This window comes from Hyperolius riggenbachi, chromosome 2 (assembly GCF_040937935.1).
Source record: "Hyperolius riggenbachi isolate aHypRig1 chromosome 2, aHypRig1.pri, whole genome shotgun sequence".
Classification (NCBI taxonomy): Eukaryota; Metazoa; Chordata; class Amphibia; order Anura; family Hyperoliidae; genus Hyperolius; species Hyperolius riggenbachi.
In genome coordinates, this window is record NC_090647.1 from 146,081,471 (window position 1) to 146,096,892 (window position 15,422).

The 15,422-nt window shown below is 44.6% G+C and overlaps 1 protein-coding gene across 1 annotated transcript in view; it reads left to right on the forward strand.

Moving 5' to 3' along the window:
- Positions 1-15,098, forward strand: part of CD63 (CD63 molecule) — a 56,134-nt gene extending 41,036 nt beyond the window's left edge. Inside the window, exons 3-8 of the mRNA XM_068267651.1 lie at positions 1,638-1,826; positions 1,917-1,991; positions 2,462-2,557; positions 5,229-5,363; positions 12,054-12,137; positions 14,310-15,098. Of these exons, the coding sequence (XP_068123752.1) occupies positions 1,638-1,826; positions 1,917-1,991; positions 2,462-2,557; positions 5,229-5,363; positions 12,054-12,137; positions 14,310-14,375 (645 nt within the window). The 3' untranslated portion in view covers positions 14,376-15,098. The remainder of the gene's footprint in view (positions 1-1,637; positions 1,827-1,916; positions 1,992-2,461; positions 2,558-5,228; positions 5,364-12,053; positions 12,138-14,309) is intronic.
- The last annotated feature ends 324 nt before the right edge of the window (positions 15,099-15,422 follow it).

Below are 15,422 nucleotides of genomic sequence, written 5' to 3' on the forward strand. Positions count from 1 at the left end.
GGCAATTTGCATTGTTTAAGAGGGGTGATGGTCATGTCTAGAGCTCCGTCTACATGGAGCGATGTTCCTTATAATAGAGCCGCTGATGCGGCTCGAGTAGATCCATCAGGTCCGATTTTTGCCGCCGCCGATTCCCTGCTCGTTCCCCACGAGGGGACAATGGCAAGGAATCGAGCGGAAGATAAGCGGCGTGGGGACGAGGGCGCATCGAATCCGGGCGAGCGGGGACGCGGCGGATGCAGAAGAGGCGATCCAGCAGCTAATCGAGCTGCCAGATCGCCTCGTGTGGACGGGGCTTAGGAGAGCTAATGGAGAAGCATGTGATCAGTTTGGTCAGGTGATGGGTATTGATATGGAAGTCTGATTTTCTAGTCATGATCAGAGCTTTGCAAATCTCATCCTGCTTTAGCGCATCTGTTGCTGTGGTCAATCAGCTGAACAAATCACATGCTTCTCCATGAGTTGTCTCAGACATGACCATTATTTAAAAGAAAATAAAACTCAGCCCCTGCATCCCTCTCACTTCATGAGCGCTTTAAAGGGAGTGTCCAAGCAAAATAAAAAGTTTCACTTACCTGAGGCTTCTACCAGCCCCATGCAACCATCCTGTGCCCTCGTAGTCACTCACTGCTGCTCCAGTCCTCCGCTGGCAGCTTCCTGACCCCGGAGGTCGGCAGGTCGCATTGCGTTAATGTTTATGCATTAGCGGCATTGAGTAAAAATGAACACATTTTTTACGCGTTAGTGGTTCAATGCGTACATTTTTACGCATTGAACCAGTAACGCGCAAAAATGTATGTTAATGTTCCTGCACTAGCGGGAATGCGTAAAAATGTACGCAATGCGACCTGCTGACCTCCGAGGTCAGCAAGCTGCCAGTGGGGGACTGGAGCAGCAGTGGGTGACTACGAGGGCACATGATGGCTGCATGGGGCTGGTAGAAGCCTCAGGTAAGTGAAACTATTTTTTTTTTTATTTTTTATTTTTTTTTTATTTTGCTTGGACCTTCCCTTAACAAACTTTAAGGCTAGGTGCACACTAAGCAGAAATGCAAGCGTTGCAGAAAATGCTGTTTTTGCTGCTAATGGAAGTCTATAGGCCACAGGAAAAAAAACAATCACATGCATATGCGTTTTTAAAAATGCTGGTTTTGTTGCATAATTTTCAAAAAGCACATAATGAAAGGCAATGGTATGCGTTTTTGTGTTTTTGTTAGAACACTTTATTTCTGTTTCCTGTTTTCCTAGTGATTTGCATAAAACTCAATTACAAAACTCATATGCATTTGTATATGAGAACCGTAAACACATTAAGATTGAAAAACTCATCTGCGGTAAATGCAAAAAGTAAAAACGCACACAACATAAAATGAAACATGACTTAAAACGCATCATTTTATGTTGTGTACACCTACCCTCAAGTGAAATTGCCCTTTGAGAGCTAGAACATGAGTTTTTTGCATTAAATCCACACCTCTTGATGGAGCATTGCTTGCATTTCTGTGGTATCAGATCTACAATCTACAGCTGCATGTCCAATACTGTATATGGAGACTAAATGGTGCCCTGCATGTAAATGTCTGTCCACGTACAAGGATGTAGAAGTAGAAAAAATGTATAATCATTCTTTCTCTTCAGATCTGTGGCGTTGCTCTCATAGGCCTGGGAATCTATGTGCAGGTTTATCTTAACAAATCACTGGCAATAAAGAGTGCCTCTGCATCCGGAGCCCCTATAGTCCTCATTGTGGTGGGCGTGGTCATCTTCTTCATTTCATTCTTTGGTTGTTGCGGAGCTGCCAAGGAGAACTACTGCATGGTGACCACGGTAAGCACATGAGTCTTGAAGTTACAACCTAACTACTGAGCTACATCTGTTTTTAATGTGACTCTTCTGCTTCCTACTATCTGTTTGCAGTTTGCCGTCTTGCTGGTTTTCATCTTCCTCATTGAAATAGCTGCTGCCATTTCCGGATATGTTTTCCGTAATCAGGTAAGTCTATCTTGACACTGAACAGGTTTCTCACCCCCCCCCCCCCCATTGTCCCACCAGCTCTGTTTAGGTATCCACAGTATGCAAAATGGCTCCTGGAACAATGCAGTGTGTGCCCTTAGGTCCTGCTCCAGGAACAATGCATTGACCCCTTAGGTCTTGTTCACAGCTCCAGGAATGATGCAGCATGTGCCCATAGGTCCTGTTCACATTACCTGCAGTGTATTTGGCACTGCTTGGCACCACTGCTGGCTGCAGTAGATTTGGACAAGCATGACCTCATTCAGCTTCCTAGCTAATGAATATTCCTATACATAGTGATATAAAATGTACATGTCTGAATAGCTTTCATAAGTGTAGTTTAATAAAAAAAAAAGTAAAAGCTGAACAGACTTTTTACAGTAAACAAATTGTCTTTTTAAATTGTAAACTGTTACTGCAGTCCCACAGCTTATTTTATCTTTTTGTAGTTTCAGACTGTCTATAGAGATTCCTTTAATAGCAGTATGGCCAATTACACACACTCTAATACAGCAAAGGAAGAAATAGATGGGATACAGCAAACCGTGAGTATTAAAATTCCCATGCTCTGTATTTTTGTTCTACTTCATACTAGAAATGTTGTATAGTATAAATTTTTAGTTTTCATGGTGATGGGTTTTGGCGGCACTCTGTATCACAAGCTCTGAGATTTAGAATTGGGAAGCTTTGTTTCAGCTAAGTAGAATCCCCTGGATAGCTGGCCATGGTTGGATCAAGATTCCACTCTGGCAGGAATCTTAAAGGACAACTGTCCGCTCCGGAATGGCTGACAGGCCGCAGCCCGGGTGACACTCGGTAGAGTGTCGGGCTGCAGCTTCCACGTATGACGCGGCTGACGTCACACGCCGGCCGCCTCGCGTCATCATGGCGGCCGGCGTGAAAGTACTGCGCATGCGCGATTAAAGCTCGCATGCTCAGTACTTTTACGCCGGCCGCCGTGATGACACGAGGCGGCCGGCGTGTGACGTAATCCGCGTCATACGCAGAAGGAGCAGCCTGACACTCGGGCGAGTCACCCGGGCTGCGGCCTGTCAGCCATTCCGGAGCGGGGAGAAGAAGAGCCAGGACGCCGTCGTGGGACCTCCCGACCAGCACTGGGCTGGAGAAAGCCCCAGGTGAGTACAACTTTCATTTTTTTTTTTTTTTTTTTTTTTTTTTTTATGAGCTCGGAGTCACTTTAAGCAGCCACAATGTGTGCATGCTGGCAGAAATCTGACGGCGATTGTTCTGCTGCAGTAGCATTGTACTGCCTGCTAGAGTGCACAATCTGCTCTGCCAGCCGAAATCTCGGCCAGTGCACACCAAAAACCTCTAGCAGATCTGAAGCGCTAGGTTTTTGAAGCAGATTTTCAGAGCGATTCTAGGCATGTTTAGAGAGTTTCTTAACATGCCTAGCTTTTATTGGAGCTTTTTTTTGTGTAGCAAATTTCATCTCTTGTTACAGTACAGTAAAGCTGTTACTGAACAGCTTCTTTAACTCCTGGAAAACTGCTCTGATCTAACGTTTTCAGAGCAATTTTCCACTTTCCTATACTTTAGATTGCTGAGGAGTTTCAGCTTCAATGTTAAAAAATGCTGTAGCCCCCAAGTTTGCATTTGAGGAAACTAACCATTCTGGTGTGCGCCAGCCCATTAAAATACATTACCCAAGCAGTTTTCAAACTGCTATTAATTTTTTTTTTTTTTTTTTTTAACGCTCCAGAACCACTCTGGTGTGCACCAGCCCTAAATCTCCCCTTTCTGATTTGTCTTGCTTTTAAGATGGCTGTAGGCTGGTGATTCTTTGGTCCAGTCAAGGAAAAGCCACAAGGGAAGACTGTTCCCTAACTAGTGTGTTTTTTTTTTTTTTTGTTTTGTTTTTTTTTTGTTTTTTTTTGCACTGTGAAATCTGCTCTTCTTCCTCCTCTAAAAGAAAACTAAAGTAGCTGAAAAGCCAGTTTAGCTTACCTGGGGCTTCTACCAGCCTGCTTGTGCCATCACAAACAGACCCTTCGGGCCTTTTTTCAACGACCCACATTTGGTTCCGGCGAGTCGATGGTCACTGCACCTGCATGGCCCTGGCAGTGTGGGTCGCCGGGAGCATCCTGCACATGCACAGTAACTTTCTCTGTACTGCACCTGCACAGGCTGCTCCCGGTGACTTGAGTGTGATTGAGGACACGTGGCCATCGGCTTGCTGGAATCCAAAGTGGGTCACTGCAGAGCATTGGAGGATTGGTTTGTCACACGTTAGAACAGGGCGGCTGCAGGGGGCCATTAGAAGCCTAGAAGACCCAGGTAATTTTTTTTTTTTTTTATAATGCAACTTGGTTCTGAACAGAGTTGAAAAGATGGAACTTAACATTTTCCCAATGAAACTGCAAAAGTTGGGTGGGAAACACAAGAGACCAGTGGGTTTATCCTCTCCCATTTAACCAAAAACAGCAGTGACCATCACAGGAGACCAGGGTTCTAACCTTGGCTCTCCTGTTCAGTAAGGCATCCTTGGGCAAGACTCTCAAAAGAGCAAAGGGGCCTATTGAGCATCCCCTTTAGTGGCTACTGCTCTCGAGTGCTTTGAGTGACGGGAGAAAATGTTAGGATTATTAAAAACACAAGCTAAGGAGCCTAAAACCCATACACATGCTTGATTAAAGCTGGCTGAAGAGGCCAATAATCACCTCTGCCAATAGTTCGGGGTGTGTGTACAGCAGCCCCGAGCAGCAAATGCTGCTCCGCCAGTGAACTGCCAGGTGGATGAACTCTGTCCATATAACTTTATTACCTCCAGTGTGTTGTCAGGCGCCGCTCCGTTGGCCCTCTGCTCCTTGCATAGCAGCAGAATGCATCATCGGCTGTACAGCTTGCACTGCGTCTGTACAGCCTCAGGCCAGTGATGTTGCCCAAGGGATTGGGTTCCGATCCCCAAGTGTATGGGCCTTACACTCTGTACTCACAAACCTAATGCCACCAAACCTGTTGTATAGTGAGATTTCACTGTCCCTTCTAGAAAGCCTATTTGTGTCCTGATAGTTGACAGTCTAGTATAGGATACTTTATTTTTTTTTTTAAATAGGGTTCATAATTTGAGTTTGAAGTGTAAAGATTTATGCTTGCAGTAAAGAGAAATTTGCATACAAACTTATTCAGCCTGTACAAAGCACAGTAAGATGTTTGACATAATTATGATATGGAGACTTATGACCTCTATTTCAGTTCCAATGCTGTGGTGGTGCCAATGCCACTGACTGGATAGGCACTGAGCAGTTTAAAACTAAAGGATATCCGGATTCATGCTGCAAGGTCATCGCACCGGACTGTGGCAAGAATGTGACCAATATTTATACAACTGTAAGTAAAATCTGTGCACCCTCTGAAATCAACTTACACAACCCTTCTGTGTTAGACACTTCTGTGGAAAAGGAGAATATGCCAACCATGCAGGTGGCTTGGGGCCAGAGCAGAATGCCACGTTAATCAGACTTCACAATGCTGCTCAGCGTGCGAAACGCTAGGACATCGCACAGTACATAGATGGCACGATCTGTGCACTGCTGCATGCATTTTGAGCAGAACATAGAGCTGTCCCATTTGGGATACTTAAATTGCGAATGGCCATTTATACCACTTCCTCATAGCATGAGAGCTTACCTAAAAAATCTCTTCATAGAATTCATGTTGGCTCGCATATTACATGGAGGGTGGTAAAATAGATTTGTGATTGGCCATTCAAAATTGCATGTGTATGCACCTTTATGGAAGGTGAGAAGTCTTGGGAGGGGGAGGGGAGAAATCAGACACATTTTACCACCTTCCATGTAGTACGAGAACATACCTACAGTCTATTCCATTAACTTCCCTGGCGGTCTATTAAAAACCGCCAGGGGGGCAGCGCAGCCGCGTTTTTTTTTTGTTTTTTTGTTTTTTTTTGATAGCCGCTGTGCAGCGGCATCCCCCTACCCTCTACGATCGCCTTAGGCGATCAGGAAATCCCATTCAAAGATGGGGCGGGATTACTTCACCGATGTCATCGGGAGTCCCGATCCACCCCTCAGCGCTGATGGGCCAGGCTGCGCAAGGGGTCTGGGGGGGGCTCTGCGGCATGGCGAATCGGCACGCGGCGGCGATCAGTGTGCTCAAGCAGCTAGCAAAAAAATTGCGCAAATCGGCCCAGCAGGGCCTAAACCTCCTGCGCGGCTTACCCCGAACTACGTTCAGGGTTACCGCCAGGAAGGTTAAGCAGAGTGCATCCATCAGATACAAATTTTTGCAAACTGTCAATAGGTTTTTCAGGGAGGTTTGAAAGCCTGTTCTAATTTAACACCTCGATCTGAAGATCAATCCTGGTGTATCTGCAGATGAATGTCTGTTCAACAAGGTGTATTTTGAGATCTCCAGATAAGACTATGAATGCATTTTGCAGGAACTGATATTTTGCAGATACAGAACTTTTTTTTTTTTTTTTTTTTTTTTTTTTTTTTAGTACAGGTAGTCCATGGATAACAAACGAGATAGGGACTGTAGGCTCATTCTTAACCTGAATCGTTCTGTTGACGCAAGAATAGTCCCCAGTTAACGAACGGGATTGTTAGTTCTTAATCTGAATCCGTTCTTAGACACTGAAGTCTCCTAAAAAAATCATGTTTTTAATGTTTGACATCTTTGCCCTACCTAAACCGCTGCATCCCTGCCACTGAAATCTAGCTAAATCCCCCCCCCCCCCCACCCTCTCCCCCGCAAAATCCACGACTTTCTTGGTCATGGATTTTGTTGGAGGCAGAGCTATGAGCCGCAGCTCTGCCTCCTTACGCGTCAATCAGCCGTGTATCTCCGCCTCTCCCTGCCCCTCTCAGTGAAGGAAGACTGAGAGGGGCGGGGGAGAGGCGGCGAACCAGGCTGACAGACGCACTGGGAGGCAGAGCTGCGGCTCATAGCTCTGCCTCTCACGGAAGCGCTGCCCGGATTGCCCCCGGGAGTTTGGGGAATTTAGTAAAGATTAGTGGCGTTTTAGGTAGGGCAAAGATGTTAAACTTATTTTTTAAATTAAAAACATGATTTTTACTAGACTTCAGTCTCTTTAAAGGTGGCCACACACCATACAATAAAATAATCCAATTTTACAGCAATTCGATAAACTATCGTATCTCCCAAAAAAAATCAAAAGTTTTTTTCATTCGACTGAAAAATCGAAGAAAACTGGAAATCACTTTTTTTTTTTTTTTTTTTTTTTTTTTATCAATCCAGAATGCCAGATATTTTTCTTCAATCTTTCTAAAGATTGTATGGTGTGTTTGTCAATTTATTAATATACACACCCAAGCAATTTTTGTCAGTTTCCAATCATTTTTTATCATAATTGGGGAAAAATTGAACATGCGTGTGGTAATTGGTCATATTTTTAAAGTGTTACAATCAGTCAGAAAAATTGATTGCAATTCTTAAATTAAATGGATATTTAAAAATGTATGGTGTGGCCATCTTAAGTCGAAGCAGGAATAGTCCTCGGTTATCACAGGCCTCCAAGCCTCTGCCTCATGTGACACCCCTCACACATTTCTATATCACAGGCCCCCAAGCCTCAATCACAAAGACCCCCCCCCCCCCAAATCCTCATGTACATACTGTACCTGAAGGGTGTATTAATCCAGCACGGGCAGGCTCCACTCAGCAGTGGTGTGGTCTGGCAGTCCTGACCTGTGGCCACACCCCCACACAAGCTCATCCTGCAAAAAAGTTTAATTAAAATCCTAGTACTGTACATTAAATTGATGTGTGGGGAGATGAGCAGATACATACCGCACACCTCCCGTGTCCTGGCGTCACCCTCTGCAAATAAAATCTCGCTAAGCAGGTTGTCGCCCTAACACAGATGCTGTACAAGTGCATACCATGGCCACATGTGGTACCTGGCTTACTGCGCATGCGCAGTACAGTATCCGGGTCAGAGGGCGCAGATCTGCTTAGTGAAGCGGAGGTGATGCCAGGGCACGGGAGATGTGCGGTATGTATCTGCTCACCTCCCCACACCGGGCATCTTTACATCAATTTTAATTTGATTTAAAACATTCGAGGCATTCGCTGGTGACATCATCATGATGGGGCGTGGCTAGCATTGCGTCCATATTGGCGGGTCGTTCGCAAGTCAGGTGTTTGTGAACTGAGGACTACCTGTACAGCATCTTTAGAATCAGTCTTTCAAACCTTCTTGACAAATTCCTCAGTTTGCAAAAATTTGTATCTGATGGGTGCACTCAGCTTAATAGACTGTGTAGGTAGGTTGAAATCCAATTGATCTAAAGACCGCACTCACGTCAGTGGGTAAGCTGGTGTCGGGCCCTGAGGCTATCAAATAAGTTATCATGAATGAGTCCGCACACAGACTTGTCGGAGCAATATACGTGAAGTTTTATTGTCCCCTATGTCTTTTCTGCTACCCGTCTTGATAAAGGGGACCCTGGGTGGCCCCAAAACTATTGTCGGCCTATGCAGGTCAGACTTTTTTTTTTTTTTTTTTCCCTTTTTTCACACGTGATGGGACAATAAAACTTCACGTACATTGCTCCGACAAGTCTGTGTGCGGACTCCTTCATGATAACTGTGTAGGTATGTTCTCGTACTACATTTTTCTAAAGCCCAATCTACACGATACTTTGTGCAATTAGATTACGATTTTATTTATGATCAGATTAAATCCGACATATCCGATCAGGATTCGATTTTCCATTGCAAAACAATGGAAGATTGTATTGAAGCGAATGAAATCCCGATCGGATATACCGGATTTAATCGGATCATAAATACAATTGTAATCTAATCGCACAAAGAATCATATCATGTAGATGGGGCTTAAGACTTTTATCTCAAGTGTGTACTTGGCTTAAAACTGGACTATGTCAATATTGGAAGAAACTTGATTATTCAGAAGGCAATGTTAGGAATTGGTCTTTGTTATGTGGTATGTACAGTTTGGGAATTGTAGCACATGGTACTGTAAGTGTATGTGTTGTATGAAAAGACTTGATCTAGTAGTAACTGGTTTATATAGTTATCGCTGTGTGACTGAATTGCAGCCAGCATGACTGCACGATTTTACTGCCCTTGTAAACCTGCTTTCAGCTGGATACCAGCTTCCAGGCATTAGATGTGCTGTTTCTCAGGTGAAATTATCATCCTGCAGGTGGGACTGAGATTCATGCAGAAAGTTATTCAGATTAGCAATCTGCTTCTGTGTACCTTTACTAAAGTTCCCCCCCCCCTTTTTTTTTTTTTTTCTCCTAGATCTGTAAACCTCATAGGATTGTAATATACTAGCCAATCTGCTATAGTTCAATCCGGAGCAGAGCTTTTCAGTGCAGGAAGATTTTTGGGCGCAGCCAGTGCCACCATAAACTGTAATAGGAATTACATATAAAGCAGCGCTCAGTGAGTAACGTCGGCACCGTCAGACAGAGCTGAAATTACTTTTTAAAGCACAATAATTCAGACTCCAGCAATAGCTGGAAGCTGAATTATTTCATTCCCCACATTCCATGGCGGCCTGGAGGGGAAATGGTAATTAACACGGCCGGGAACTTGTGCAGCAGCAGGACCAGCCATATACCGGCTGTATCCTGCACCCAAGTCTACCGGCGCCTATTTCAAATGTATGCAGTTCAATCACCTAGTACTTTGGCTACTGCTTAGGGGTAAGGTTATACTGTGCTCTAGGCACTTTATTGCCTTTTATAACCCATCTTTCTGCACTAAAATCCCTTTTTGTTTTATTATTGCTTAACCAATTCCAATATAGTTAACTTTTTTTTTCCCTCATCTGAAAACATTTTGCTGGCTTGGGTCGGCATGGCATCTACAGGAGCTGGACTCTGTATCTGGCTTCTGGCTTGGGTGGGCATGGCATCTCCAGGAGCCAGCCTCTGCGCCTGGCTTGGGTGGGTATGGCATCTCCAGCAGCCGGCCTCTGCACCTGGCTTGGGTGGGCATGGCATCTTCAGGAGCCGGCCTCTGCACCTGGCTTGGGTGGGCATGGCATCTCCAGGAGCCGGCCTCTGCACCTGGCTTGGGTGGGCATGGCATCTCCAGGAGCCGGCCTCTGCGCCTGGCTTGGGTGGGCATGGCATCTCCAGGAGCCGGCCTCTGCGCCTGGCTTGGGTGGGCATGGCATCTCCAGGAGACGGCCTCTGCGCCTGGCTTGGGTGGGCATGGCATCTCCAGGAGACGGCCTCTGCGCCTGGCTTGGGTGGGCATGGCATCTCCAGGAGACGGCCTCTGCGCCTGGCTTGGGTGGGCATGGCATCTCCAGGAGCCGGCCTCTGCACCTGGCTTGGGTGGGCATGGCATCTCCAGGAGCTGGCCTCTGCACCTGGCTTCGGTGGGCATGGCATCTCCAGGAGCCGGCCTCTGCACCTGGCTTGGGTGGGCATGGCATCTCCAGGAGCCGGCCTCTGCGCCTGGCTTGGGTGGGCATGGCATCTCCAGGAGCTGGCCTCTGCGCCTGGCTTGGGTGGGCATGGCATCTCCAGGAGCTGGCCTCTGCGCCTGGCTTGGGTGGGCATGGCATCTCCAGGAGCTGGCCTCTGCGCCTGGCTTGGGTGGGCATGGCATCTCCAGGAGCTGGCCTCTGCGCCTGGCTTCGGTGGGCATGGCATCTCCAGGAGCTGGCCTCTGCACCTGGCTTCGGTGGGTATGGCATCTCCAGGAGCTGGCCTCTGCACCTGGCTTGGGTGGGCATGGCATCTGCATGGCTCAGTTTTTATAGACTAGGGTGTGTGCTCTTACCACTTATTCTCAGATGGTGCCATTACTGGAGAAGCCAATAGGTTACTGTAGTCTATAGTTCCATGATGCTCTCTGCCTGTTTAAAGCAGACCTGAATTCAGAATGTCCTATCTGCTCTAAAAGATTCACAACATAACTTTTAAAGAAAAGCATTTTTGTTACAGCTGATATAAATCCTGCAATTAATATGCAGCCTTTCTACTTCTTGCTTTCATGGAAGCAGACATAGGGGTAACATCCTGTGTGTTTACAAATTAGCTGCTCTGCTGTGGAAGCCAGCTGACACAGCTCAGGGATCAAATTACAACTTGTGCTTAGCCACAGGTGAGGGGTAACTAGACAGGTGCCCCCCCCCCCCCCCCATCCCCGTGGAACTGTCAGTTTGTTCACTAGTGTCAGTTTTCCATTGCCCAAATGCAGCAACTCCGTTAGCGGTAATGCAAGGTCCCGACATGTCGAACGTCCTCTCCGATGAACGAAACATGGCAATGTGAACTTTCCCGTAGGGAAAGCATTGCTGCTGCGTTCTGCTCATCGAAGCGGAACGTAGGCTGAAAACAGCCTAATGTGAACCGAGGCTAAGTTGTGTGTACAATAGCAAGCAATTTTTATTTTATTTTTTGTGAAACCAGTTGAAACAACCTTAAAGCGGAATATAATCCTGCATTTCAACTTTGCTCTAAAACATTATTTACAGTATATTATATGCAACCAGCATTTTTTTTTTTTACTAGACCAGCATTGGAAGGGTTACACAGGGCTTTAAAGTTCCTGGAGATTTCTGCAGACACATCCGAAGCTCAGTTACATTTTGTTTACATAAATGTATCTAAGTATTGAATGTTACACACTTTGGCTGTCCTCCAGCTCAGTCAGAGAGATGAGTCACATTCAACACTTAGATACATTTATGTAAACAAAATGTAACTATCTGAGCTTCCAATGCGTCTGCAGAAATCTCCAGGAACTTTAAAGCCCTGTGTAACCCTTCCAATTCTGGTCTAGTAAAAAAAAAATGCTGGTTGCATATAATATACTGTAAATAATGTTTTAGAGCAAAGTTGAAATGCAGGATTATATTCCGCTTTAAGTTGTATATGGGGCTTTAAATTCCAGCTGAACTGATTGCTGTGTGTATCTGTGCACTGACTTACAACTAAGATGATGTAATCTAGTTGCTTACAGTTCTAGACTCCTTCCCCCAAACTGGAACTGCCTAGTGGATCTGTACTGTTGCAAGTTCTAATAGGCTTTTCTCTCAAACAGGGTTGTTTTGATGGCATAGACAAATGGATGAAAAGGAACATTGGAATCATTGCAGGAGTGGCTCTGGGAATTGCTTTCTTTGAGGTGAGTAAAATTGTAAAGTGGTGAACCAGTGCTGCTGTTGTCCTATAATTAAAGCGCTTAATTAGGCAGTTGTGAGTTTGAGAGGCATGTCACTGCCTATCAACTGCCTGTGAAAGAGGCCTTAAGCCCCATACACACACCCAACAGCAGTCTTTTTAAGGTGTGTACACTATTTGCAGGAACGACTGGTCCGTCGGACCCTCCCACTGGGTGGGCGTTCCAGCGATAGTAGAGCGTGTACAGTACACGCGCTCTATCGCTGGAACGCCCACCCAGCGGGAGGGTCCGACGGACTCGTCCGTTTAGTAGTGCGTGTGTACACACCTTTAAGTCTTGTACACACGCCTGACTGCAGGCAACGACTGGTCCGTCGACACCTCCTGCTGGGTGGGTTTTCAGCAGACAGTACAGCGTGTGTACAGTCAGTACGCAGACTGATAAGGCTGTTTCTGAATGATCCGCCCGGGTGGATCGCCAAACAGCCTTATCAGTCTGCAGACTGACTGTACACACGCTGGACTGTCGCTGGAACGCCCACCCAGCGGGGAGGGTCTTGACGGACCCATCGTTACTAATAATCCAGTGTGTGTACGAGCCTTTAGGCTCACAACTTTGCTTGTGAAACAACCAAAAAAAAATCTCTTGCTATTCAAGCAGCTGGCAAGACTGATAAAAAGTCATTTCAAATGTAGATCTTATCAGCTGCTTGAATAGCAGATTTTTTTTTTTTTTTTTTTTGGGTGTTTCACAAGAAAAAATCTGAGTATGTATGGGGCTTCAGTTTCTTTCTTAGGAGCTTCAGCCCTAATGCTGGGAATACATGGTTCGTTTTTTTAAGCTAAGATGGTTCGATTAATTTCCGTCATGTCCAATCTCCCTTTCGATTCTTTGGCCACTCGTTTTCTGATAGAAGTGAATGGAAAAAGAGGAGAAAAGCGAGCAGAAGATAAGGAAATCGAGCAGCAAAAACTGTCGATAGCAGAAACGTACTGCAGAAACAGTGTATTCCCAGCAATCATGTACTTCAATCGTCACCTGAGGTTCATTGCTCCATCAGCAGAGATGGTAAATGTTGGCTTGTATGCAAATTTTATGCAGTTTGAAATGGGAGTCTGTCAGAATCCTACAGGAAATGCTTTTTATTGGTCTAATTTCACACTGGTATAGAATTTTCATGAAACATGCATGCAAGCTGGAATTAATTGCTTATCAACAAAGCTGGACTCCAGAGGGGAGGAATTGTAAAAATGAAAGACATTAAAAATTATATGTAAGTAGCTTACCGAATGCTGTCTAGGTCTGTGCCAAGCGCCTCTAAGAGTACTGATGTGTATGGGTGCAGACCTGGTGGCTGAATAACAGATAGGCTGGTAGTGTGGGGTAAGGTGAGTGCCAGAAGATCGTAATTGGCCAGCCGTGCTGTGTGACATCCTTCCTAGTGGCATTAAATTGCTCAATTTCAAGCTTCAGGCAAGGAACACGCTAGGCAGAAACACTAGTGTTTATGCATATGTTAATACAGTATGTATGTTGGGCCGCATAAAAAACATCCGTTTTGTAATATGCATCAGTGTTCTCCCCAGAATTTTTTTTTTCCAGCTGGGTGGCATGAAAGTAGCCGGGCGAGTTGAAAATGCAGGGCAACTGTGCTTACAGCATAGGAGGTGAGCTGATTACAGCCGGGTATTCACCAAATCTAGCTGGGTGGAGCACCTGGCTAAAAGAGCCTGGGGAGAACACTGCATTTTTAACTCTGGTTTTGTTGCACGTTTTTAAAAAAACGCACATGAGTCAATGGTGACGCAGTGTAATGCGGTTTTGAAGAGAACTTTTCTGATGCCCTCCCTTTCTGTTGACTTTCTAGTGATTTGCATAAAACGCAATAGAAAAAAACACGCGTGTTTTGTATATGCGAAGCACAAATGCATTAAAAAGCATGCAAACCGAAAACTCACTTAAAATGCATTAATGCACAATCGCATAAGGCAGAAAACGTGACATTTCACGCACTGGCAAGTGTGCAGCCACCTACAGGCTTAGAGGATGGTCAAATTGATAAAGGGGCAAAGAGTTCTTCTCAAATGTTCCTTGATATAGATTTATATTTTTGTGGGTGTTTTTATGGGCTTCCTTAACGTTTGTTTTTGTTTGTTTTTTGTTTTTTTTCCTTAGATCTTGGGGATCATTTTTGCCTGCTGCTTGATGAAGGGAATCCGCAGTGGCTATGAAGTAATGTGACCTGGTGCTCTATAGAAGAATGCCGTGATGTCATTTCCCCATCACCTCACTTTTTTTTTTTTTTTTTGCCATGTTAGGCACAAACTGATTTTTGCTTTGTCAGCCTGATTGTGATTTATACTTGCACATGCCACTCCCTAAATTTGTATGACAAAGAGTGAATTTCTGTCCCAGTTTTTGTGTGATTAGATAGCTGTTGCTTTAGTCTGTTTTGGGATTTTTCTGTTACTGTAATTTAAAGTTCTTATAAGTTTGTAGATTGCCTCAAAGGATGACAGAAATGTGGAGTTTTGTCCGCCAGACATCTTCTGGGCAGTTTACATAAACATGGATAAATTCTAAAATTTAATAGTACTTTTTACGGTTTATGCCAATTTTCTACCAAGATATAAAGCTGTATAGAAGCTATTTAACTTTTTTAAACCTAGCGGTGGTGTTTTGAAAATAATTTATACATAGCCTAGCTTTAAAAAATGGAAGCAGATTATGACATTCCTTCAGTGCCTTATAAATTAGCAGTCTTTTCCAAAAGTAAACTAATTTTTTTTGCAAAATGATGTAAAGTGTATGTAGCCTATGCCATAAATGATACTAAGGGAATTTTACATTTCCCTGTATATAGAATTTTCCACACATGGCATGTGCCTTATAATACTTTATACTGTTTCCATGTCTACAAAGCAGAGCTTGTAAATGCCAAGAATAAAGTTGATATAACGGCCATTCAGTCTGGTTTATTGACAGGTAATCTACCTAGATCATTGAAAAGGAATTCCCAATAATACAATCCACCACTTCTGCTATATTTAAAATAAAGAGAGAAATCTGAGCTAAATCTACACAAGTGCTGATACTGGTTGAATCCAGATAGATTTGGTACTCTATGGCCTAGGTTCTCAACATGTGGTACGTGTGCCCCAGGGGGTACTTCTGATGGTTCCAGGGGGTACTTGGGCTTGATATACTTAACCAAGCATAACAAATTTAGAGTTTTAGAAAATTATAAATCTTAACAACTTTACCCCCAGCGGTATGGATTTCTCCATC